Here is a 27,325-nt window from a genome sequence, read left to right as displayed (position 1 = left end):
GTAGGTAACGGATAAGTGTTGGCATGCACAGATTCTCCAGAAGTGTGTTCAGGAAAGAGTTGGGAGAGCGCAGAAGTCATGTATGCATTTTGGCAAGCCCCGTTGTTTGGTCTGAGGGGAACAGCTTGACCCCACGGGGAGCACCTTGAGGGAGGCTGCCTACTCCGTCTTCTCTAGCAAAGGGATCATGATGCCCATTGCCCCTTCTCAGCTTCTGCCTTTGTAGCCCCACCAGCCACTGCTGCGTCTGCTGAACTAATGAAAGGCAAAGGATGAACTTCCCCAAACGTCTTGACCCTGCTGGGGCACTTCAGTGGCTCTCTGGGGGGAGAGATACTTGCGGTTGTGTTTTAGCAGCTCAGAAAATGCTGGGGTGTCTGCCTTTTACTATAACCCAGTCAAAGCCTGCCCCTGTGCAAGGTCAGCAGCACCCAGCTCTGCAGGAGCCCTGGGAGCTGAGTGTGCCTCACACGGGCTACAGGACATAGTCCTGCTGGTTGGCAGTTTGGGGTCCCAGTGAATTTGAACCCCGCACCTCACACACCCCATCCTTCACTGAGTACCACAATGTGTTCATTGCAAGACAGAGCGTGTGGGCTGTGCACTGCGGGGCCGCAGAGGGATTCGGAGGGCTCTCAGTGGTATGAGGCACCCTCTGTGGTCTTCTCCTCACCGAGTGGAGAGGTGGGAGGCAAAGCACAGGAGGAAAGCAGGGAAGAACAATTATCTCCCATAATATCAGAACAAACTGCAATCTATGAAAGAAAAACCATAGGTGTTTCTATGCAACTGTCTAGAGGAGATCTGGTTCCTTTAGTAGATGGATTCATGGCTCTTCACATGCAGATGAGGACTCGGTAACCATATTTGTGTTCAGAGCTGAACTTATCTGGAGACTAAATCAGATACTGAGCACTTCCCAGCTGAGTCTGATCTGCTAGTTTGCCCCGAGCTCCCTTCTGCAATGATCTCTGAAGTTTTGGAAAGAGTCCTGAGCTGTATAATGGATGGAAGATGGGGCAGGGCTTGTCACAACCTTGAGACAGACCTCTCAAGCTTTTTAAGTCATGAAGGACATTACAACGTATTTATCTTCTGCTGATTAAAACCTGTTTGGGGGCTATGGTCCCAGAGCCCTCTGTCTGTGATGGATGCATGCCATGCTCAGCCTGTATTTCTGTCAGAGCTGTGCTCCCGGGGACAAGCCAGATGCTCCTCTGCTGCGGTTAGAAGGATTGGGAGATCAGCCGGTATTGGACGCATTGTGCCATCCCGCAGCGAGCGAGGCAGTACCTCTGGCTGGGGAGCTGTGGGGGCGAACGCTGGAAAGGCGTCCCTGCGTGGGGAGAAGGGGAGGGAGGGCTCGCTCCCATCCCTGCTTAACCGGGACGGCTCCGTGCTCTCACCACGGGGCCAGCCCGGCGGCCTGAACACAAAGAAAGAGAGAGTGGCATCTATTTTGGCTAGTAAGCACAGCAACAAGGTACCTTTTGTTAAGTATACAAGGCAGAGAGAAGACAGGGAGCCTCTCTTCTGTGTGGGTTTGAGATGTGGAGGGCAGGGAGCCCATCAGCCCAGAAGGTGAATTCCTTCAGTCTGCGCTGACGTTTGACCTCCAAGCGTTGCAGATGGCAATGCCGGTGGCTCCTCATGTCTCCAAGTTGTCTCGCTGCTTTTGCACTAAGTTATCTTGCTGTGAGACCTCATCATCCTGCCTGTGCCCTGTGGGACAGGCAGGCTCAGGCCAGCACTGCCCTGGGGACGCTGGGCGGTGGAGAGGGGCTCCCAAGAGAGCGAGCGGCCGGGGAGGCTCTGCGCACCTCCAGGAGGGCTGAGCTGCTGGGGGTTTCCTTCATTCTGTGCTGAGTGTCCCTGAGCTGACAAACTCCTCATTTTGAGACTCTTTTTAAACATATCGATGTCCCTGCGATGGCCAAAGCAAATGTGAAGAGTCACCTCTGCTTCAAAGCTAGAGGTGGCCATGGTCTCGGCCACCCCAGCCAACTAGGGAGGCTCTGGTGGACTGCAGTAAATGGTGGATCCCACCATGGAGTTGAGATCAGGGCTTCCTCATTTCCAGTTTCACCGTCCCACTTGTACCACTCTGCTGCCCCATACAAGAACCAAACCTGCACAGGGCATCTTGTCCACTTCCAGCTTTTATGAGTACTTTTATGGATAAGAGCACATTGCCTCTCTTCAACATGCTACAAGCGCAAGTCAGATTATCTCCCGCCCTTCCATATCACCCCAGCTCCGCAGAAGGGACTTGATTCCTGCTGCCACATCCCCTCCTCCCTCCGCGTGCCGGAGGGATGTGGTTCTGCACATCAGCACTTCCCAGAGCAATTGTTTTCCTCAGCTTTGTAACCAATGAGAAAAGCGTGACTTCTTTCCCTGGTGCAGATTATGCACTGGTGATGATAGAGGTGTGGGGATTAAAGGAAAACTGACTAACTGTAGTCTTTGGACAGTTAACCTCACTTGAGGAATTTGCATTTCTTCAGTGCTTCTCTCTTAAATGCAAAAAAGGTTGGACTCGGCATGAATGGAAGAGAAATTCAGTGAGGCAGATTCTCTCAAGGTATGACATACATTTGCTTTACTAGCGTGGAAATACAAGGGGTTTGTGCCCAGCAGCTGAAATATTGAAAGCTTCCTGGATGGGTTGGCTTCATACCAACCCAACTGAGAAGCTGTGGGGCTGGACCTGGCTCACACATTTCTTTTCCAACCTCAAAGTTGTTTCTTCCTGACCAAGAGCTTCTGTAAATGGGGAAGTTGTGCAAGTGGGATTTTACAGCTGCTTTTTGTACCCTGGCAGGGAGAGACAGTGAAGAGAAGGACAGACCTTGTGCTGATCTAGGGCAGAGTTCCTTCCCCAAAACCCGCAGATTTGCAACTATGTATTAAGCTGACGTGAGTCATTGAGCCTCAGAGGGAGTCAGGAGTGGTTGACAGTAGGTCTGGGATTTCTAACTCCTCTCCACTTCCAATCTTGAGAAGATCTGAACTTTCCTTCAGCTCTACCTGTCCAAACCATTCTGTCCTTGCTCACAATCATCTCACAGGTGCATTTGGAAGTGCAAAAATATGTTTGTCACTGTTAAAATTCAGGCTCATGCTCTTGGATGCATCTGAGCCGTGAGAGTGCCTTCCAGGGACGGAAGGCATTTCTTCTTTTTTTCTTTCGATAACTTTAGTGTCAAAATGTTCTGACATTCCCATTTTGGGATTTTTCACATTTATATTAGGAATGGGAAAAAAAGAAGAAGAAGGAACAGAGTGCAATAAAACACGGCAGTGAGAAGAGACAGACGCCCTCACCACACACAGACTGAGACCACTTGGGAGATAGTTCTCATTCCTTCTTCTTTTAAAATTTATTTTTCAAGTGAACTGTGAAGACTGTGGTGCTCTGGGTGACCCAGGTAGGGAGAGACTTTTTGCGAAACCACAATGGCTATGAGGCAAGGGAGCAGACTGCACAGTGGCTTGACCGTGATGTGAGGGTGACCACAGCTTGCTTAATCCCCTGGCAACCACCCCACTTTATCTCTGAATTATGAACCAGAAGATGGGGAAAGGATTTCCTGTCACCTATTTTGTTCTTGAACTCTCCATCAGCTGGTGTGAGAGACACCCATTCCTTGGGTGGGGTAAGATGTGGTGCAAAACGTGTTTTGAAGATATCATGAACAGCCAGGAGATAGGATTTGGTTAGAGCTGGATCTATGTGTATGATGGGAAAGAGTATTAGAATTAAATATTCAGCTTTGAAAGAAAATTTTGATTTGCCTGTTTTCCAAGTTTGCTTTCTGCAAGTATAGGAATTGCCAGAACTGCTTTTTTTACCCCTGGATATTCACCTATTTCAAATCTGATGTGTACCGTTGACTGCAAAATTCAGGCAGGACACATACAAATGGTGAATTGAAATCTGCAGGTGTGGCTACAATCTGAAATTCACGCCCTATTCATTTTTCAATGGCTGAGATTGCAACTCACATGTCATATACAAAGGTTTGTTTCTCTGGCTGCAGTACAAGTTGTGTAATTCATTATAAATATTTGCAATTCATAGTTCTAATAACCTATGGTTTGAAATAGCTTTCATTGAAAGGACTTGGGAATCATTCTGAATAACGAGTGGATAGGAGAATTTACAATGAGCACTCAACTAACGTATGGTAAAAATTAGTACAATAATTAACTGCAATAGATACGGGTTTCTGGATGGCTGTAGCATGTGTTCAGGAGTTCTGCGAACCACGAGACTGAAAGCAAAATGCCATAATCATCTGAAAAATGCTGTCTTCCCCTTTAAACATATTGCTTGCATATCTTTTGTCATGCATAGATATTTATTCAACACAAACTAACAAACTCATGCCTTCATGAATCATTAAACTCTCGTACTGCACAAGTGGATGGGAACCCAGATCAGCATTGCTTGAATTCTTGGATAAAACAAGTTCTGAAATTTTGCCACAGCAAAGAAGTTGACTTTGGGTAAAATATATTTGAGCAATGATCAGAGTAGACAAACTCCGGAACGTTTGGGTCAAGGAGGTCACTTTGGTGTATTCCCTATTTTCTCTCAGAAGTGCACTTTTCAGCACAGTACAGTGTATTAGTCTCTTCGGGGAAAGCTATAGTGAGTGGTTTATTTACTCATTTTCCATCGTAGAGAGGTCTTCTCAGACAGGGCTGATGCCAATTTTATTTCTCCAAAGTAAAACACATCCTTAGTTTCCTTTTAGAAGAGCCAAAAGAAACAAAGTGAAAAAAAGCACGCACCTTGGGGGCTGGAAGTTCATTGTCTTCATAAATACAAAATTAAATAAATAACCCAATCAGCCCACACTCATGTCAGCACTCTGAAGGTGCACAAAACGCTGGGAGAAGTGTGCAGTAAATCATTGCGTGCAGCCAGCACTCAACACCAGAGCATTGCTGTGGAGTCCTATTGGTCCCTATAGGGAACATGAGTAATTGTGCCAGTAAATGTCCTGAACTGCAGTGAGCCCCAGTGCTTCCTTGCTGCTGTTGGAACAGGCAATGCAGCACGTCGGGTCTCCAGTTTTTAGTAGTTTAGCAACTCCACGGCTTACAGATCTGTTGGAATACAAATAAATCCACCCTGGCTGTAGGGAAGAGGTCAGAGCTGCTGTGGAGCGAAGGAAGAAACGATGTGTGCGACCAGCGATGCTTCCCCAGAGGCTCTGCACAGGGGTGGTCCTGCCCCACGGCTCAGTCCCCTACGCAGCCCTCCCGCAGAGCTGCCCCAGCTCGGAGCTGGAAGCCCCTCCTGGCACACGCATACTGTGAAACGTCTGCTGGAATTTGGGGGGAGACCCGTCGCAGCTCTGGCGGTGTCTGCGCAGCGAGGGGAGCTCCACGGGTGCTCTGTGCACCCACTGCCCCTGCTCCATGCAGCCAGACCCTCCTGTTGCAGGGGGCTGACATGCAGGATTGGCAGGAGGGTTGGGGCTCGAGGGCGAATTTGCACCTGCGTTTAGCTTTGTATTGCCACTTCCAGTCCGTAAAGGCAAAGGTACGAGCTCTGCCTTTCTCCTCGCCTTTTCCAGGCCAGGAGCAGAGCAGCCTTTGGGCTAGAGGCCACTACGTACAGGTGGGATGGGTGGGCTGATGGCATTGCATTACTATATGCAGCTTTAAAACAGTGAATAAGTTAAAGAGACTTTCCCCCTCTGTTTAGCTTTTCACAGAAACAAGCAGCCATCCTAAAACCCTCCTGGCTTTGCAAGGCTCCCAGCTCGGAGCCCCATCTCCCCTTGCTCCTGGGGTGTCCCCGACACCCTGACACGGAGGACCCCCCTGCCTGAGCAGCAGCCTGGGTGCTGCCTGCAGCAAATACCCATCAGGATGCCCACTGCTGTGGAAGCAAAGCAATTTGCGTATTTTCAAAGATGATTTTGAATGACCATGCCTTCTCGACAGCCTTAATTTCACAAGGTCATGAATTCCATCAGTGCTCAGTCACTTCCTCGCATGTCAAACCCTGGCTGGACTGGTGTCCCTGTACCACCACACACCGTCCCCTTCTCCTGCAGAGTTGCCTTCGGGGGAACGGGCACATTTGGTGGCTGCGGTGTTACAAATCCTCCAGCTGTTTCCAAGCTCCTGGGCTCAGAAATGGCTTCACAAGATGGGTTAAATAGTGCTCTGGCTTCCCCACGCACCTAGGCAGTGAGCATGGGCTGAATCACGCAAGCAGGTTCAGTGCCCGGCGTGGGTCATTTCATTTGCGTTCATAGTGCGCGGATGGAGCGGCAATCCCGTCCTGCCTGCGATGGTGGGATTTCGTGGGCTGCAGTTGTGGCTTGACTCAGAAAACACAGAGGTTAGTCACTCAGAGCTGCTTTCTGACGGAGCTGCCAGGTGTCTCTCAAGGATCTGGGTTTACAAGTAAAGTATCTCCTCCTGTTCTGCCTCCTCCTGTTCCTCTTATCTCTTACCCTCCCTTAGGCAGTAAGACAGCGGTAGAGACCGCAGACTTTCCTGAGGCAGAATAACACACTCGCTGCCAGGGGTAGGAAAGCCCCGGGGCCCCGCAGCAGCAGCAGCAGCAGTCCTGGGCTGGCACCAGCAGTGGGGCTTTCCCACCCCAGCCCAGCCGAGCCCCCAGCCGACGTTCTGGCCAGTCCTCTGCTCGCCTGCCTTTTCTGCAGCTCTACCGAGGCAGAGCCATCCCTTGGCGTTTGGCAAGCCAAAAGCTCTCCCTGCATGGGTGCTTCGTCGGCGAAGGTGCATTTAGCCTCAGACTGGGGGGACGCGTGCCTTCGTTACCGCATTTTCCCACGGGACAGAGCGGTGGCCGCTGGCACCAGCAGAGGTCTTTTGGAGGAAGGAGGGACCGCGGCAGCGAGCATGGGGGGACAGGTCAGGCACAGCCAGGACAATATCTCGTCCCTCCCTGCTGAAGTCCCTAAAAAGTCTATCAGTAGCAGCAGAGAGGAATCTGAGCCCAGGTCTGCTGCTGCTACATGATGCTAAATATTTGTCTCCCCTCTGTTTTCTCTCTTTCTCTCTCACACATGTGCAGACATTCGCAGAAACAACTAATTATGTAAACCAGAGGGAAGTTATTTCTGGAAGGGAGATGTTTGCAGGCTGTGTTATCAGGGAGGTGTTACACCCTGCTGTGTTTGGGATGTTGGAAAGAGGATGGTGCGCAAGGGCTGCAGCGAGAACCAGGAATTCAGCTCCAGGCTGCAGCAGCAACCAGCTGGGCTAGGCAAGGAAGGGCTTCAGTGCTGCTTTGAAAAAAAAGCAAAAAATGAAAGAAAATGAGACATTTCAGTACATGCACAGCTTTGCTTGGATAAACTCACAAAAGGCTCTGATCTGCAGCTGTCCCAGAGGTGAAAGATTACGGTTTGGGTTCAAACTCAGGGTCTCAGGACTGCTCTCAGCTTCAAAGCCAGCTATTTGCATTCCTCGTTCACTCTGCTAGGTTGCCTGGAGGCTCCACCAAATTAGTTAAAAGGGTAAAATCCAATATTTATTGGTTCTCCCAGAGTTTCTGAAAGGTTTTTTTTTTTGCTTTTGCTCTTAAGAAGGAATAGGCAAGTGGCAGGTAGACACCTGGATGCACAAAACTCACAAACAGACCTAACAAGGGAACAAAACCCATCAATTACAAACATGCTATTTTAGCTTGGTTTGACCAAATTTCAAATTGATGTGGAAGTGAATCTTCACTGTGACTCAGTTTTTAAACACAAAGGATGCAGGTCTTTTTGATTTAAGTTGGAGGGGGTTGTGTATTTTAGCACTAACTACAACATGAGTACCCTTCTAAAAGGTTTTTTTTTCCCCTTTACACAAACTGAACAGATTTTTCTGTAGATGTTCTGTGGTTTTTTCTTATCACTAAAGTATCAGTTGGAAAAGAATTCCAGTGGCAGAATACTACTGCCCGAAGCTATGCAGTTGTTTAGAGCTAAATCAGACCATGAGGGTTAAAATTTCTGACTGACTGGCAGAAGCTGCCTGGGAATTTTAATGATCCTACAAGATGGATCAGAGCTTTGACATATGTTATAATTTTCACTACAAAGTCATTGGCCCCAAGACGGATCATTCAGACTTGGTCTGCTCTTTCCTTCATTGCCTCATCGCTCGCTGTTTCACACTGGATTTCCACAGGTCATTTTGGAGGCACAATGTAAGCAGTGTATATTTTTCTGTGCTTGTGAGACGTGGAGCAATTACAGGCTACTAAGCTTTAGGACGTGTGTTGTAATTTCTCCAGCAGTCTCCTTATTAATGGGACCAATAGGCAAGAACTTCACCCCTTTGTGAATGTGCTGATAAAGTACATTCCCACTAAGCTCTTTTTAGGAAGTTTCTGAGCAGAAGATTGAGAAACACAACAAATGATGACATCCCCCTGACATCTCCATGCCCTGCAAATTTTGCTTTTCTTCTCTTTTTGACAGGAGTTTAGCGGAAACTTCCTGTTGAGAGACACAAATAATTTTTGTTTTCAGAGAAGCTTATGAAATACTGCTAGGGTGCAGCTAATATCTTTGCATATGTTTGGGCTGGGATTTTGATTCTTGTCCCTGGTGGTAGGGATTTATTTTGCTTCATCATAGCAAATAGATGCAAACATCATGTTTGCATGCAAACCATCATGCTCCTGTGATTAAATTACTCTGTTTAGCAGGACTGTGAGCAGCCACCCTCAGCTGACTGTACCTTGCAGGCGCATTATCGCATTGCTCTGTGGTGGCTGGAGGACCTGAAGGAACGTCCTCTTCTGCACCTGGGAGGGCTCTGTCCTTAGGGACCCTCCAGTGCTCAGCAAGAGGCACAAGAGAAGCTAATGAAATTTTTCGTGTAATAGACATAAATCTTGGTGGACTTGACTTTAATTGCAGCAGTGTCATTTTTCATCAGGTGCAGGTGCCTGGATAAGCAATGCTGACATCCTTGGTGCTGTCAGGCAGCGCTTTTCGTACACTTACTGTTGTACACTTTCCCCATTACAAGTCTGCAAGCACAGCATTAGGCATGGCCGAAAGCGTGCCCCGTGGCGCAGGAGCGCTGCTGGAAGGGTACTGAGGGGGTAGCTCCATGCATCAGTCTGGAGACTGCTCATTCCGCCTGGTACAGAGCCATGCCGAGGAGAGAAACCTCGTGACAGCTCTCCGTGCCAAGGCGTGAAATATTATATCAACCAAAACATTTTAAAATCGTGACTTCAGAGGTGACAAAGAGCATTTCCTTCATTTTGGCACAGCCCCAGGGCTGAGCCCTTTGGGCAGTGCAACCAGAGATGGCTCAAGATGTGTTTTCTGCTCCAGTAATTTCAGTTCAAGTATCAGTTCCCCGTGCCGGCAGAAGCGGCACCGCACAGCTCCGTACCACAGCCCGAGTACAGCTGGCTTGTTTCATCTAGCAAAATGGAGGCTGAGATGGGATCTGATTGCTGTCTGTAAATACATCAGGGGCGTGAAGACTGGGAAGGGAGAAGAGTTATTTAAACTAAGGAATAATGCTGTCACAAGAACAAATGGATATAAAGTGGACAGGAATAAATTTAAGCATGGAATTAGATGAAAGTTTCCAGCCATCATGGCAGTGATGGTTTGAAAACAACCTCTTCCTAAGACTAGTGGGGGAAAATATCCAATTTTTAACAAGCTGAAGCTTGATGAATTTACAAAAATTATCTCATTATATGGTATAACTGTGATAGCAGGAAACTGCCTCAGGACCACACAAAGCCCCACTTTTGCCTTAATTCTGACCTTTGTGGAAACCAGAAGCAGAACTGAACTGCTTCAGGTCTTGTTGATACCTGACCACCCCGCCTACGTAAAGTGCAGCTTTCTCTCCCACCCTGCTGATTTTGCATCCATCAGGGAACATGGAGAGAAACAGAAATTGTCCCAGTTTCCCAAAAGACCTCACGGGCTGGGTCCCTGTGCTTCCTACCTCACTGTTCCCCTCTGGGCAGTGGCTGCAGTGCAGTATTACCTGCTGGCTGGCACGTGGGCTTTTCAGGATTGTAACCCTCTGTATCAGCATCTTGGTATCCTGAGGTTGCCTCTGCCTCATTCCCAGAATCCAGGTTTGGCACAAAATTGCACCCACAGATAAATAGGAAGGAAGGACATGGTCCTTAAGTGATAGCGTTTGATCTAGAATATCATATAAAAAATCTGAAAAGACAGAGTAATGTTTGTATCACTGGTAAACATGAGATTATAAAAAGTAGCTCTCAATTCTCCAAAATAATTTTATTTTATGAGGTTGCAATTTGCAGGAAGTGTGACACATTTGACTTGGTACCTACATCAGCACGGCATGTATTAACTAGATCACCCCCATAGTTTGTAAATTATAATAAAATTACCATCTTCTAGTGGATGTATTTCTAGTCAGGACTCTAAAGGAACAGGTCTTGGCCATAAGCTGTTTACTTTTAATCTCCTCTCTGGAGAAAAACAAATAATTGCTGATAACATATGCAGATAGCACAAGATTAGAGGACTACAGTAATAAGAGCGAGCAGCACAGGGCTAGTCTGCTCTCTGAATTACTTGATTAACTAGGCACAAGCAAAATGTTTCCACAGAGTTACAGAAACATGGCCTTTATGGCTGTGCCTCTTGGCGTACTGAACACAGACCACAGGCTAATCTGATAAACAGCCAGCGTGAAACAGGCTTCGGTGCTGAACATCAGCTCCCGCTTGATGCTGAGCCTGAAGGGTGAAGGGGCCGTTCCCACAGACACGGAGCCAGTGCTGCTCGCGCACCCAGCGCAGGCAGGGCTGGCAGCGGGCTACCGCGCTCCAGGAGGAGGCTGGAAAGAAAGAAGTGTGATTAAAAGTTCCAAAAGGAGGCTGTAACAAAATAGTCCTGGCACATGAACTATTTATCTTGTACTAGAGAAGGCAGAGAGGTCAGTGTCTGCTTGGGTACAGAAGTCTAATGCACAGATGTGTAGCAAGGGGAAGACCTGGAAGTTTAAAGTGCACAAAATTGCTTTAGAAACACAGTGTTCATTTTTAACAGTGAAAATTGTAAGCCATGACAACAGATTATCATATGCAATTTTCTACCACTGTGGTGGGTTGACCCCAGCTGGACACCAGGTGCCCACCAAAGCTGTTCTATCACATCCCCCCCCAGCTGGACAGGGGAGAGAAAATATAACAAAGGGCTCGTGGGTCGAGATAAGGACAGGGAGAGATCACTCAACCAATTACTGTCACGGACAAAACAGACTCAACTTGGGGAAAATTAACTCAATTTATTACCAATCAACCAGAGTAGGGTAATGAGAAATAAAACCAAATCTCAAAGCACCTTCCCTCCACCCCTCCCTTCTTCCCGGGCACAACTTCACTCCTGGATTCTTTACCTACCCCCACTGGCGGCACAGGGGGATGGGGAATGGGGGTTACGGTCAGTTCATCACACGTTGTCTCTGCTGCTCCTTCCTCCTCAGGGGCCGGACTCCTCACACTCTTCCCCTGCTCCAGCACGGGGTCCCTCCCATGGGAGACGGTTCTCCATGAACTTCTCCAGCGTGGGTCCTTCCCACAGGCTGCAGTTCTTTGTGAACTGCTCCAGCGTGGGTCCCCTGTGGGGTCACAAGTCCTGCCAGAAAACCTGCTCTGTGGGTTCCTGTCTCCACAGATCTGCAGGTCCTGCCAGGAGCCTGCTCCAGCGTGGGCTTCCCACAGGGTCACAGCCTCCTTCGGGCATCCACCTGCTCTGGCATGGGGCCATGCGTGGGCTGCAGGTGGATATCTGCTCCACCGTGGACCTCCATGTGCTGCAGGGGGACAGCCTGCCTCACCATGGTCTTCCCCATGGGCTGCAGGGGAATCTCTGCTGTGGTGCCTGGAGCATCTCCTCCCCATCCTTCTTCACTGACCGTGGTGTCTGCAGGGTTGTTTCTCTTATGTGTTCTCACTCCTCTCTCTGGCTGCAATTTCTGTGCCGCAGCAACATTTTTATTCCCTTCTTAAATCTGTTATCCCAGAGGCACTACCACTGTCTCTGGTTGGCTTGGCCTTGACCAGCAGCGGGTCTGTCTTGGAGCCAGCTGGTGTTGGCTCTGTCGGACATAGGGGAAGCTTCTAGCAGCTTCTCACAGAAGCCACCCCTGTAACCCCCCCGCTACCAAAACCTTGCCACGCAAACCCAATACAACCACTCAAAATTAAAAAGTGAAGATTGGCTTTCTTTGTAATAACCTCTCTTGTTCAAAAACAGGTATTGGAACATAAAACAAGAGTAAGTTCAGGGAAGACCTGCAGCCTGTTTTGTTCAGGAGATACTGGGTGATGCCAAGGGTCTCTGCTGGTTGAGTGACCTGGTCTCCAGGACAGGGATGTCCTCAGCCCTTTTGCTTTCAATCCACTGTGCTGTTGTACTAGCACTGAGGGCACCCAGCCAGGAGAAAATTCACCATTTTGCCGGGTGCCACACAATTTCAGAGGGGAAAGGCAGCCCGAGCCCCCAGCAGCTGTGTCTAGGAAAAGCGAGGGACAGGGGGAGCAGAGGGACACCGCGGCACTGAGCTGGCAGGCTGGACCACAGCCTAAGCCCATCAGCTCTCAGCAGTGTGTGGCTTTGTAAGTAGCCAGAGTTTTATCGCAGCCTGGTGGGGGTGATGAGTGCAAGAAAGGAGAAAACAACTTCCACCTCTGTCCCTCAAGTATTAGCGGAGGCAGCACAAGTGTATTGGTTTGTGTTTGGCTCAGCATAAGGGCTCTCAGTGACCTTGAAATAACCTCCATTACTTCTCTAAATACATTTTTTTTCTGCCTTTGCTCTTATTTCCCAGTTTCTTCTTCAGAGTGGGTATGTGATGGCATGTACACTACATACATCTCATCTCATTCTGCCATTCAAAGCTAGACTGGACAAAGTAGTTAAAAATAGTACAGGGGGACAATCTTGTACCAGGAAAAAGGCTCAGACTGGGGAATTAGAGTATAGCACTTATCAGGTCTTCCCCTTTGCTAATGTTGTTAATCTTAGTCAAGAGATAATTTGGTTTTCACTGAAATCACATTAGCTGCAAACCTGAAAAGGTTTTCTGTAAAAGTATAGAGATCATTAGACTCAATAACAACTAAAAAAAGAGTTTTGTAATTTCTTGGAGGAGCTTTCTTGTAATTTTTTATGAAGCTTTGCCAATATTTACAATCAAATTTGTGTTCCAACTTCCCTGGCATGATTTTATAACTTGGCATCAGTCTTCTCCACAGTAACAGCCTTCTAGTGTAACATTCACAAATACTGTGACTGGGAGTTGTGAAGGATCATGAGCAGCAGAGAATGTGCTATAAATATCGGGAGGTACATGATAGCTCAAACAGGAGATAGGGGCTGAGTCAGGAAGTGCAGGCTGAGATTATACACTCCGCTATGCAGGATGCAAGAGTAGAGAAGCCCTCGGGTCTGGGAATTTAGATGTTCCACAACAGCAGAAGTTAACACCATAAAAACGGAGCGTTGCACACGTGGCAAAGGGCTTGGCCGTGTGCTGTTCTGTGCAGCATCAACCAACCTACAGACTAAAAGATGGGACATCATCGTCTGCACAACTGTCTTGTCCTTCCTCTCCCCTCTCCCTCATCTGAAGAAAGATACACATGTATTTCTGTATCTCCTGCCTTCCACAAATAGGTGGCTGCACAGGGCACCTTGTGGCAGCTAGTGGCACACCACGCTCCTCCAGGCAGCTGATGTGCTGCCCACGGAGGCTGAATCCACCCTGGGCAAAAGCATTTGCAATGGCCAGGACATACTTCCAGCATGGCAGCGCACACAGGGATGTGTGGAGGGAAAAGCAGCCGCAGCCACAGCCGAGCTGGTGGGAAGCTGCAGTAGGGGCTCCTTCCATTCCCTTCCCTTCACTGTCCGGACACTTCCCCACGCCGGTCACCTGCGCTCACCTTCCACTGATGCTCCCACCGCTAAGCCCTGGCCCACTCAGCCTTCTCAGCTCTCCTCCAGCAGCTTTCTCCTCACTGTTGAAGTGCAAGGGTTAAAAAGGAAAACCGGGGAGAAAGGGTAGAGAGCCGAGGCCAGCGCTACAGCCCGGCCGATTGCTTCAGCTCGTGAAAAATGCACACGCGCTTGCAGCTGTGCGTAAACAGGAGCCGGTGCCAACAGAGGTTTTGGCCCCTTTTACTTGACAGTGACACAGACACATCTCCAGGCTTTTTCTGTCGTACTGTCACGTCACCCCAAGGGGAAGGGAGCGGGAGCTGCTGAGAGCTGCCGGGCTGTTTGGCATGGCGTTGCCTTTGGGCTCCCGCTGCACAAACACCCCCGGGCAGGCAGCGCGATCACGGGTACCAGCCGCTTCCCACATCACTTAAAATCCAAACATCAGAAAAAAGAATCCCAAAGGCCAAGTGCTGCAAAAGAGGAAGGGAGACTCCAGCACAGTCTGGAAAATAAAGAGCAGGATTTGCACCATTAATTGAAGCCGGAAAAGCTGGGGCCGTGGTGGGAGCTTATGGCAAGACATGGTAGTTGGGAGCCTCTCCGAAGCTGTGCTTACTGCCTAAGATAGAGCCCCTGCTCTGCCCCTGTCGTGGTTTTGGGAAGGCAAAGCATGCCTGTGCTTACCGAAGCAACCGCCAGCATTGCCGCACACAGCGTACCTCCAGCTTGCGTGGGGGCGGACTTACTTTTTTATTGTGGGTGTTTTCTAAAGTTATTGCTGAAGCCTTTCTTTGTATTTGTACATGCAATAGGCTTTTTATCGAGGTTAGGTTATCCCCAGGGTAGGAAGTCGAGACACTAATTTCTTTTCTCTCAGCTGTCATCTGTGAAGCCTGAGGTAAAGTTCCTCCTCCCACCCCTTCCCTGCTTTTTCTTTCCTAGGGTTCTGTGCTAAATTTAAAAGCTGAACAGTTTTAAGATTTTTTTTCTTTTGACACTTCAAAATCCTTCTGCAAAAAGGTTAAAGTCTAGGGAAAAGGCATGGGGTGACCTTGGCTCCAATCCCCCCCCTCCCCGGCTCGGCATCACACCAGGTCCCTGGGATGATGAAGCGCTGCCGGCATCACGCTGGGCTGTGCGGGCAGCGTGTGTGCGCATCGTCCCTTCCCTGCTCCTCGCTGACTGCACACCGGTCCCACCTGCCAGGCAAGCCCTGCGAAACCCGCCGCCAAAGCAAACCACCTGTCCCAGTACAAACCAGCTCCCACAGGGACTCCTGCCCTCGGGTAAGCTGATGCTGGCATCTGCGCTGCACCTTGTGTCAGAGGAGGCTGGTACCTTCCTTCACCCAAAACCCGCTTGTCTTGCCAATAATCAGGACGCTGCTGAAGCCTGGTACACAGCTCAAAAAATGCCTCACCAGAGGAAACTGAGAACTTTTGATAAGAGAAAAGCTTCTTGTAATTGTACCGAGTGAAATCAAGGTATTTATCTTATTTCTTACAGAGGAAAGAGGGGATTAGGGTTTTAAAATACCACAGTTTCCTTCAATTTTAGTGAGGTAATCTCTTTCAATATGTCTGTATATTGGAAAAAGAGATTAGAGCTAAGATAAACCCCTTTTTGTTATTTGGCCTAATACAAGATTCAAGATCAGAACTTCTCTTCTGCATCAGTTTGTTTCTGGTAGGGGAGCCAAGGCACTGAAGGGCACCTTGAGCTTAGAAGCGACCAAAATATCAACTGATTTTTGTCTATTTTTAATTGCATGACTTGTGCTTTGGGTAACGAAGGCAACTGATGTATTCTGATGGGGCAGGATCCCAGTTAAGGCTTTCTTTCTGGTCTGAGATTTACTTTTGCTGATGTTGCCCCGGTTTATATCTCCCTAGGGAATGCCCAACCCCTGGTTCAGTACCTCCCCATTTGCAGTATGACCCATATAATTTGGAGGTTTCTGGGAGAGCCTTTTCTGCAGGAAACAGTGGGGATTTTGTACTCTGTGGGCCTTCCAGGGAAGCTGGGCTCAGTCCAACAACCCCAGGAGCTGCCTGCCTGCCCATACCACCCTGCTCAGTCTTTGTATATATCACCAGCAAAACCTACGTAACCAAACTCCTGGCTTAGCCCCGTTACTCTCTGCAAAGCCTCTCTTAATCTGTTTATTGTTTATGAAAAATGGAAAGCAATCTGGTTTACAGAAGTTTGCGGTGATCCAGCTGATGGCAGCCCCTCCAGTGCTGTTGGAGGACGGTGCTGGAAGGAAGGGTGCCGTTAGGAAAAGCAGAAGAGGGGAAGAAGCCACAGGGATGACTAGTCCTGCTGCAGGTCAACATTTCTTCTCTGTGCAATTATTGTTGGGTTTCACTTCACTGTCTCTCTGATTCAAATGGAAACTTTAAGTAACTTACATTAATTGTTGTCTTTTCCAATTAAACCTCTCTGGTCTTTGACATGCATGACTGTTTCTTATTTCTCTCCGCTTTGCGCAGCCAGTTTGCATAATGAACAGTGTGTCCCCAGGATTTTGCAATCACTGGCCTGGAACATGATTGCCACGCGGAGCCTGGGCAAGCTCTGACTGTGCTCTCCCAAGGGCTTCAGAAACACCTCCCTCCCTGCAAAGCCTCAGCACCTACTGCCGTTCCCCCATCCGCTTCCCTCCTGTCCAGCATCTGCAGCTTTCCTCAAAGTTTCCTTTCCTCTCTCCTGCAAGATAGTGCAGGGAAAAAGCAAGGGAGTGCATGACGAAAATAGGAACGTCATCTGTCTGGTGGGACTCACTCAGTAAAGATGGGCTAGATTTCCACACATTTACTTTTTCATCCTTCTAGGTCTCCTGACAGTAAAAGCAAGCAGCTCCTGTTGTATACAAAGTGATTTGAATGATAATTTTAATTGTTTTGGAGGCCTTGATGAAAAAGCAGGACATTATCTGTTGGGAAAAGCTCTAATCTGATTTCACTTGAGTCCTTACCAATACTGAGCACCATTATTGGACTGCCTAATTTAATCCCAGCTCTGCTTCCTGAATCAATGATATGGTGCTAGATATTTATTCAGGTTTACACACCTAAAGCAGAAAGCTCCTGCTGAGAAATGAATTCCCTCTCATGTAATGATATTTAGCTGAGATTCTCAACGGCAATGTGTCCTGTTTTGGGAATACAGGACAGGCTGAATAGCTGGTGCTGGAAACGGTGTGATGAGATGGACAAAGACGTGTGTAATTATCTGCCTTCCAGCTGTAATTAGGAGTCCGTTGCCTGTTGCACCAGGAGCTGGTACTCATTGCCCGGAGAGGAGCACTGCTGGCCATAGCACTGCGCTCCCTGCAGCTGGACTGCCTGACATCTCCTCCTGTCACATGGCAAAGCCCAGACCTATTGAAAACATATCACTTAAATAATTGAATGCAACTTAAACAATTACATTTAGGTAAATACATGCATCCCTCATAATACATGCTGACATATTGAATCTGATTCCAAGACCTTTAGGACTCTCTCCATTCATTCCAGAGGGACAAAACAGGGTTTTAAACTAATTTTGGTACCTGAATAAATTCTATTATGGATAGCAATTTACTATCCACTCCCTTCCCTTCTGTTTCAACTGCATAGCTCCCAACCAAGACCTTTGCACAGCTAGGCTGAATGTGTTGGGCTGTTCCCCTCCTCTCCAGAAATTAATATGTTTTATCAGGCAAAGTAGTTTTAGACAATGCATATCAGCATTTGCAAAGAGCTCCACATGCCTTAGGGCTAGAAATGCTATATAGATCTAAGCAATTATTGCTATAGTCTATTATTCGTTGTGGCAGAAAGCATCTCAAACTCAGGGCTAATAGTTTAAGTGCATTTTAATTTTAGGCTAACTTCTTTTTTTCTTTTTCATTTTTCAATAACCCTCTTCCTTTCTGACTTCTGTAGGAGAATTTATGTAAGCATTATATGCACCGCCTTGCTCTGTAAACTCACACTGTGGAAAAGCTTCCTCATTGCAGTAGTTAAAAATTGCTTCTAAGGCTTTTGGTGTGTCTGTGGGAGAGAAGAGCCCTGTTTTTCTCAAGACATTTTGGCCAGCTCTTTGGTATCTCCAGGAAGGTGTCAAGGACTTTGAGCACATCTTCTGTGATTTGATTGCCTTTTACCATTTTGCCGCTTTTTGGATCCTTAACCGTTGCCTGTATTTCCGATTGCTGGGTGGCTGCTAGTGCCAGCCTGCCTGGTTCACATGCTTCATCAAATTCAGATACCTGCTAAGCCTGCTCTGAGCCTGTCTCCAGTGCTCATCCACCTGTTATTTCAGTTCTTAGTCAGCTGTAAGCGTTTTTCCATCTTAAACTGCACATTTCAAAACAGTAAATCAGCCATTTTGAGGTTTTTGGTTTTATTTATTTGACATAGCAAAGATTATAGTTGCTAACGTCTGCTGCTCAGTATGCATTTGCATCCTGAATTGATGACCTGACCTGTGAATTGATACAGATGTGGTTTTGGTTTGGTTTTGCCACCAGCAAAGATGCAATATTTCTCTCTGTATGCCTTTGGGAGTACATAATGTCTTGCAAATACTACATCAACCATTACAAACAGCTGAGTAAGGCTATATCTGCATTAGCTGATGATTTCCAGGCCTTACTTCTGCATTACTCTTTCTGTTCTTTGGCTATCCCAGGCTACGTCAGCATTACTATCATCCATCACAGAAAAAAGCATTTTTAAAGTTTAGGAAGCCACGTTTAGGAGGCAGTTCTGGAACTCATCTTTGTTCTTGTTGCTATGTTATGCTTTATGGTTGCATCTTTATCAATGAGATTTATACCTGGCATATGATGCCTTCATTGATCACAATCCTATCAATGGGGGATTTTTCTGAATTCTCCCCTTGACCCTATGTCTTTATTTAATCCCGATTAAACAACATGATTTCTCTTGCTTAAAGAGCTCATTGAACCACACATGTTGCCTTTCTCTTACTGATGACAAAGTGTAGTCCTCTCCTTTGAGATGTACAAGCTCCTTGATATCTGAAGTCTTTTTCTTACATTGCAGGGATAAACCTGGATGTATTTTCTTACTACTGATGTCAAACCATCTGAAATCCTGTAATGTGAAGACTGGTTTCACTATGAGCCTTCATATTTTGCAGGCGTTGTAATCAGAAGACTAGTCATATCTTAACACACAAGATTAGTAACTCCTGGCTGGGGGAACCTGACTGACACATGTCAGAGTCCCGAGTCTATTTTCAAATATGCAGAGACAAAGCAGATTCCTAACCCTCTGTAGGGAACACTTCCATGATTTCTAATAGCTTTCACTGTTAGGTGTTTTTTAAGTTCTGTTCTTCTTTAAAAACAAGTCTTTCTTTAATTTCTCCTGTTACATCCAGTTAATTCATTTACTAAAAATTCCTCTCTCTTGATGTTCATATCCACGGCATCTTATACCTAAAGGCTACAAAAGTAGTTAGTACGAAGCAAATTAACCACCCTCTATTTTACAAATTCATATTTGAATTTAACCTATAAACATTACTTCAGATTCAAAACCTATGAACTTCCCAAGAGGTCACTGAAGCATAGAAAATGTTACTAGCACAGTCCACATCCAGTGTAATTAATTGCACTGTGAGATGCCAGAAGAAGGAAAGGCTGGCTGTAATCTCTGTGCAGCTAGAATGAACTTTTCTAGTAATGTCTCCTGTTTTGTATGAATTTAACTTCTTATGGACCAGAGGCAACAAGTGAGCAGGAACAGCATAATAGATCCAAGTGTGAAGGGTATTTGAAGGATATTATGAGGTGCTGATCTACATTAAAAGCTCAGAACTTTCCTGAGCAATGTTTGGAGGTTGTAACTGTGCTCTGGCAGGAGTCTGCTGCAGGGCTCCAGACCACCAGCAAAGAAGTTTGAGGGTGGACTGATTTGTTTGGATTAGAAGAAATAATATCTTCTGGAAGCTTAAGAGATCTCTGCTGGTATCCCTGATGTCAATGGTAACTGATAAATCAGATAGATAGATAGTGGGACTCAGGCATCACTCTCTGTGGAGAAATGTGCATTTTTTTTCTGAAAGATCATTCTGAGGGAGTGGTAACATGTAAACATTGGTCATAAAGAGGCGCGCTACTTCCTCCACAGATGTCATATACTTGGATCAAAGTAAGCTTCAGCATTTTCTATGTAAAATGTTTATAAATTAATTCTCAAGCACAGAGGCATTCTAACCCTGGAGGAGAAACGGCATAGGCACTGTCAGATGCAGAGCTGGCTGAAATTGCCTCAGTCTCATACTTTCACTGCAGAAAATGTGGGGATTTTTGAGAGGACAGCTCCAACAGTTTTGCCTTCTTCCTGTGAAATGAAAGTATGTGCTATTAATAGAGTGAGGAGTTAACTAGCAGATAGGCTCACTGATAATTTTCCTCTTTTTCTTTCATCAGGGGAGGAAGACATGTTAGCTCTAGCAGAAGCTCAGTTTGGCTTTGTGTGCTTCCCCATATAGCAGAGTCAGGGACTCCTACCATGGAGTCTTCAGCTGGGCTTTCTTTAATTCCGGAAAACACAGACACATTACAGGCACAGGTTTTGAAATGAGTTTTGCACAGCAGAGCAATCCTTAGGATACAGCTGAGCTGTATTACTTTTCCTTGCTTGAAAAGTACTGTGCTGGAAAGGAGGAACATTGCTGCGGTCCATCCTGCATTCTTCCTTTCTCTGATGCTGCTTTCCCTCGCAGAAGTCAAAGTAACTATCTTGCTTTGTTAAACCTTTCTTGGCAGTGACTGAGCCAGTAGTTTCAAAGTCAGTCATGTCCCTCAAGGAAGCATGTTGATCCTGTCTGACACTTGTTAAGTGTCACTGTCACTAACAGTCTTTGAAGAGATGTTCTTGCAGACTTAACAGAAGGGATGTTAATTAGGCTGTTGATTTGCATTATTCCATAGGCCCATCAAACACAGTGCAGCACTTCAGTAACTAGAGAGGCACATGGTACTAAAGAGCATTTAGCTTTATCTATAAAGTGCTATTTATTACCTGGGAAGAATGTCAGGTATAAGCTAGTATTTGTTAGATGTTGTTGCAGCAGCCTCCTTTAAATAATGACATCAAATGCCCCAGCGCAGTGGGAATGCGCTCTGAGACTCATGCAGGCGGTTGAATCACCTGCAAATGCTGCTACCTCTACTGTGAATCCAAGTGCAGCTGGATGCGTTTGCTTTCAAGATTGTTAACTTTCTTCTAGTGCAGAAGGATGCTCTTCCAGGTCAGTTGTTGATCCTTTTGAAGCTAATTAGAAGTTTTGTTAGTGAGTTCATTCAATTCCAGGAGGATTCAGTGTTGCAAAGGGCCACTGACCTATTGGTCGCTAACCAAGCATTAGCTTGCCTCTGCCTGAAAACAGGCAGGTACTCACGTGGCCCATAGCATCAGCCAAGCATTGGCATGGCATTTGCAGGGGCATCAGCCTGCATTTTGCACTCTCCTGGAAGAAGGCAGGCCAAAACAGCTTAGGAAACACCACTGTAAAGCATAACCCTTTCTAGACTGCTTTCCAAATCATCCAACACAAATATGTGAATGTAGACTGAATTTAGCTTATCTTCATGTACATCCACGTGTATGAAGGGAAAAACGAAAAGCTAGTTCACATCCCCTTACATCCCATCATATTTTTTCTCCATTTCTGTGCTTTGCCTTGGCATTATGTCACACATCATATAATGTGACATCCTCACAGGAGCATTATACTGCTCTGAAATCCTTACCTCTCTCAAAATGAAGTATAGAAACTCCTCTAGCCTCAAAGTCTCCGAAGGTCTGAGTCCTAGCAGTGCTTTTTCCACCACTGAAGTGAAGCCACCTTTGGAAAGACATGTAACAACCATTTAAGTGCAAACCACAGAAATAGGTGTGGGGGTTTTTTTGTTTGTTTTGGTTTGGTTTTTTTTTAAGAAGTGAAGGAAACACAATATGGATTTGTCACTTTGGAAGGAATAGAAGGATGAAGCATTGCTACATGAAACTGAGTGTAGCTAAACAGGCAAACTTGAGTACTAGTACCAAAGAAAAGAAAAATCAATAAGCCAGTCATATCTTATGTTAATGTTATGTATGAATAATTTTATCATTGATTGATCTGTAATCTGCCTGGTAGTGCACAGAAATGGTAACAGTTTACATTAATGTATTAAAGGCACATATAATTTATTCAGTGAGATTCATGCCCTATGGTGCTTTTTTGACAAGTTTTTATAGCACTGTAGTTAGTATTTACTAGCAATGAAAGCACTTTATAACACTTTGATACAATATTTGAGACAAGAACTGCACAAAGCAACTACTTCATAGGCAAGAAAGCAATTACAAATGACACTTCAAGAAGTTGTTACCAAGAGATCTTCAAAGAGCTCAAGTTTCTTAACCATCGACAACACAGCACCCGGCAATGGCACGGTGCTGTCAGCGCAGAAGACGGGAACATTTGCTCAGCTCCACCCCAGCAGAAATGTCACATCCACCTCCCCAGCAAGGAGATGCACCTTCTGCGGCACCTCGGGATCCCTGGAGCTCCGTCCTTAGGCACAGCCCCCTGTTCAGCTTCTGTGATCATACGGGAGTGAGGAAAACAGGATGCAAGAGCGCAGTCCATAAAAAATAGCTCAAAGAACTTAGGGAAACGAGGCACTTTAGTTACACACCACTTCTTTATCTGTTTTTGAAAGAATCTCTGTTCTTAATAAATTTTAAAACAAGCCCATAAAATTCCTTCAAAATAAGCTACAGGCTAAATTAATTTCCTTAAAAATCTCTTTCCCTTATGCACAGGTTCACATGGGTTTGCCTTGGAAGATTTGGCTGTAAAATTGTGTATGCGTATGTCGGGCTGCTTATTAATCAGCTTAATTAAGGGTTAAGCAGAACAGGCTGCTGAGCTCCTCTGGAGCTGTCCTGCCTCACCTGCATACCTTGTTTGAAGTCAGGAGGCACACACACACAGAGTTTTACAAGCAAGTATTTCAGAGTGCCCCGGACAAAACAAAAAGGCTTTGACTTTCAGCAGTGCTTCTCCCTTTGGCTTCCAGTACAGACCTGGGTGCCGAGTGTTTTGGAAGCAATTAGATCCTCAGTGATCTGCAAAATCCATACATGCCTTTAAGTAAAAAATACATATATTGGGAGGCAGCAGAGAGGCAGTTGGACAGAGACTGATCTTTGGAACGTCACTCGGAAATGTCAGACTTACATTAAGGGACAACTCTAAATTATAGTCTCATGACGTAAGGAAAGTTGTCTAATTCAGATGAATTTTTAGATGCCTGAAATTTGGTTTCTTCACCAATCCAAATTCTCAGCTGTTGTTGCCACAGTTTTTGTCAAACTATTACACAGATAACATAAGCTCAGAGACACCCCTTGTGGTTAAATTAGCCTTACAAAGCTTTCATGCCCAAGCAGGATAATTTTCAGCTATTAATTATGTTGTCACTGCCACTGACGCTACTTACACGACTCCTGCAGCCTCTTAAGCCAATTTAGTGGCTTTTAGGGGAGGAAAACCAGGCAGCTCAAGCAATATCCAAGCGTCTGGGTGTCAGAAACACGTCTCTTCTGTAGAGAAGGCAGAGGTCTGAGATAACCACGAGCCTGCAGTTACCTGGGGCGGGTAGTCCCACCGCCCCGTTGAGGCATCTAAACTGGGACATCCCTCTTGCCCCAAAGAAATCAGTGAAGACAAGCTCCTCCAGAAGGCAATTCAGGGCAGTGAAATGCCTGAAGCTGGGCTCTGAGGGTACTCCACCTCTGCAATCAAGTGTATCACACAGGTGTATTGCAAAGCCTTCCCTCCAACCCCCATTTTAAGTCAGCAGAAGGAGAATAAAACCCTGATCTAAACATCATGCAACTCCCAGTATGATGCTCTCAAAATACTTCATGGGCAGACGCAGGAGTACAAGGGTATTGTTGGGCTGAAAGGAAGAGGCTCTTATTAAACTAGAGATGTCAATAAAAAGCAAGGGAATGCAAAAAATAAGGCAGGTCTGTTAACTGTTTGTGCAAATCTTTTCCTTCTTCTCACAGTTGGCCCTAATGTGTAATTCTTTTCTTCGTCATTCAGTGGAGCTGCTAAGTCACTTGTGTTTGCACTAACTTCCATGTCCACAGCACGTGAAACCTTCTTCAAACCTGCAAAGTACGTCATGTTTCCTGACTTGTTCTGTCCTTTTCTGTTTGGCAAATAGTTTCTACTGCACAAGCCTCTTTCCATATATGCTGCTTTATTTATCATTGTATTTTTATTTTTTATAATAGTTACAGAATAAGGTCTAGATCTGCTACACCTCAGAGAAATAAGGGCTACAGCTGATGCTCACATTTTTTAATAAGTATGGGATAAAAACCCCCACCTTCTCATCTCATGACTTTCAGCTCAAGTTCTTGGAAGTGTCCCTATAATGACCTGAATATATGGGTGGAGATATCCCCCCAAGGCTGGAAAGGCAAACATAGGTAATCTTCATTCCACTGCAGCTAGATTTCAGCTACCTGCTTGTCTTAATTCCCCAAAACTCCCTTTTTGGGCAGGTGTTGGGGGATTAGAGTCCCCTTTTCTGATCCCCATGAGCTGTTTGTAAGTGGGGGTTTGTCAGGGGAAGGGATGGGTCTGCAAAGGATGAGGCTTGTGTGTAGTCGAGGATGAGCAAATCTGGCAGCTCAGCACATCTGTGGGTCAGGAGGGCAAAAGGTTCTCTCCTGTCCACAAATGAAGAAATAAAAGGAATATCAGGTAGAAATAAAGAAGTGACCTCTGTACTTGACATGGTGTACTCACAGGCTGTAGCCTGTTCTGATGTGCCCAGATCAGGAACATGAAAAAAAATCAGAAAATTCAGGGGGAACAAAGCACAAAGTAGCTGAAATATTTGAAAGCCTGCCTTACAGTGAGAAATTCACGGATGATCTCATTCGGTGCCTAAAGGGGATGTTGGTCTTTAAGGCAGTGAAAAGAGGATCCTGTGACTGAAAGCTGAAACTAGAATATTTGTACTGAAAATAAGGCACAAATTTCTAATGTGAGGGTAGTTATTCAACAGAGAAAATTACCAACTGCAGCATGGCTTTTCTTTTACTTATATCTTAAGAAATTAAAGATTTCCCCCCCAGGGATACAACTAGTTGAAACATCAGCAAGGTCCTGTGCTATACACAGGCAATAGGATGTTTTTCATGCCTAGGGCAGCCCAGGTGAAGAGAACAGTGACATCAAAATCTACAACAGGGACCAAGGCCTGCCTGTAAATCTCCAGGCGCCTTGCCAATGGGGAAAAAAACAAAACAAATCCATCAGATCCAAGGAAATCCCCATTTATGAAAAGGTCTAAGAAGCTCTTAACTTCTCCACATCAGAACTACTGCTGTTTATATAGGAAATTTTTCTTCTCCATTTGCACTTTATCAGCCTCTTGTTGGCTGGTCAGGATTAAAATGCAAGACTAGGAACAGGAGTTACAACTGTTAAGTGCATTAAGAGGCACTGGTAATTCTCTGTTACACTTCAGGGGATTGGTGAGAGACCCATAGTACCTTGTTCACAGCCAACAGCAGTATATTTTTAAAGTTAGTACCAGGTGCTGGCTAGCAGCCAGGTATAGTTATAACTTTACAAAAAATTAAATAGTAACTGCTGTATTCCTGCACTGCAGTCTAACAAAATCAAGGAGCTCAACTATTACTCCCCCGTCTGTACTTAAAAAAGCAGACCGACATTTCCAGCATACTAGAGCTGTCAAAAGGCTCAAGGATCACCAGCCAGGAATCTATGGCAGGACCGCATTGCCTCCATAAATCAAATTTCTCAGCAGTGAACATGTCAGTTAGCATGGGTGGAAGTTAAGTGACCTAGTTACTACTCCCTAGACTTTTGTTTAAGAGATACAGGTGGCTTCCTCAAAAGAGGATCCTCAATCAGACCGAATGGGTTGGTGGTACTCGTGAAATTAGCAGGAGAAAGACGGTATGTAACTACCAAATCCCCTCCTAGAGCAACTGAAGAGCTTTTGGAAAACAGGCTCAGCAGAGCATTCCTGCCAAAAAATCGTATCAGTGAGACAGGAAAAGGATATTCTTGAAAAGCTGAAGGATTCCCAAAATGGCTTATGGAAAAAAAAAAAAAAACAAACAAAACCCACCTGATGGCTCATACAGTTCTAACCCAGTTACCACCACTACTGTAAAAATCAGGTTTCCCCTTTACTGGGAGGTTTGGGGATGTAGCTCTAGCTTTGACACTGTTGGAATATAACTTCTTGGTGTTTAATGTCAGGCTAGCTGGAAAGCATTTTCCTATTAACTATCTCTGTGTTTTTTCCTTTCTCCCCTTACTACCTCACTGTGTCTGTCTTTCCTCCTTTCTGCACTAAAAGTGGCTGTTCCTCTGTCTCCAAGCTCCTCCTGCTCTTCTGCAGTAGACCGGCTCCTGTCTAACCATGAACATGCTCTGTAAGTCCTTTCTTTTATTACTGCAGCTCTGTGTGCGTGTCTGTTCAGTATTTATTGTAACACGATTTAAAGCCTCATTTGATGTATAGCTTAAGATTTGTGGGGTAGAGGCAGAAACCCCAGCTGAATGGGGATGTTTCACCCCAGGACACTGAGGGTGGGCTCCAGCCTGCAGGATGCTGCAGACAGCACGCAGCAGGAACGCTGCCTTTGGGGGATGCTTGTTCTCACTCAAAGGACTGTGTTACAGTAGTGCAGGGTCTCACCAGTAGGTACCACACAAAGGAGTAGAACAAGTTACAGAGGACAGTAACAAACTGGGATTAATTTCACATTAGAGCTGCACGACACCATATATCACAGACTGCGCTTAGGACAGAAGAGCTCTCTGCAGCCCTTGGCTGGACCAAGCCTGACCCATGCATAAAGCATACAGGACTTTTTTAATAATTCCTAGAGTTTAGATACAGCTATGAGAGGTTCTCATAAGGATATGGAAGACTCCAGTAACTCCAGTACTTAAGTCAGTTAAACCTTCTGACAGCTCTGAGGCTTTCTCTTCCCTCAGGTGGTGTGTAGGGTTCCAGCTGGCTTCTTCCCACAGTGGGACAAGCATCACAGGAATGCTCCAGGGGCCAGGCACTTCCAGGCATGCAGCTCCAATTAGCTCAACATTAAAAAGCGAATAAATATAAAATTGGTTTCCTGCTCAAGATGTTTTTGGAAAGAGGGTAGGGAAAAGAAGCAGAGCTCATTCTGAGACCAAGAAAATCCTGGTGGTCACAATTACAATCTCCCTACCTTCAAACTGGGTTGACAAGTCACAAGAACTGATAGTTGACCAGACTTTTGCATCTTCCA

At 46.0% G+C, this 27,325-nt stretch overlaps 1 protein-coding gene across 6 annotated transcripts in view; it reads left to right on the top strand.

Annotated features, from left to right (window-relative positions):
- The window catches only part of HTR4 (5-hydroxytryptamine receptor 4), a 149,255-nt gene that overhangs the window by 89,097 nt on the left and 32,833 nt on the right, over positions 1–27,325 (top strand). For 2 of the 6 annotated variants that reach the window (XM_029998258.2, XM_029998259.2), the window contains exon 7: positions 26,389–26,464. The exons of 3 other annotated variants lie outside the window; for them this stretch is intronic. In XM_029998258.2, coding sequence (XP_029854118.1) covers positions 26,389–26,449 — 61 coding nt within the window. In that variant the 3' untranslated portion in view covers positions 26,450–26,464. Of the gene's footprint in view, positions 1–3,254; positions 4,442–26,388; positions 26,465–27,325 lie in introns of those variants that run through there. One more of the 6 variants, XM_029998260.2, reaches the window with a different exon arrangement.

The sequence above is a fragment of the Aquila chrysaetos genome, chromosome 22 (assembly GCF_900496995.4).
Source record: "Aquila chrysaetos chrysaetos chromosome 22, bAquChr1.4, whole genome shotgun sequence".
NCBI classification, from domain to species: Eukaryota; Metazoa; Chordata; class Aves; order Accipitriformes; family Accipitridae; genus Aquila; species Aquila chrysaetos.
This window is presented reverse-complemented; position numbering and strand designations above follow the sequence as displayed.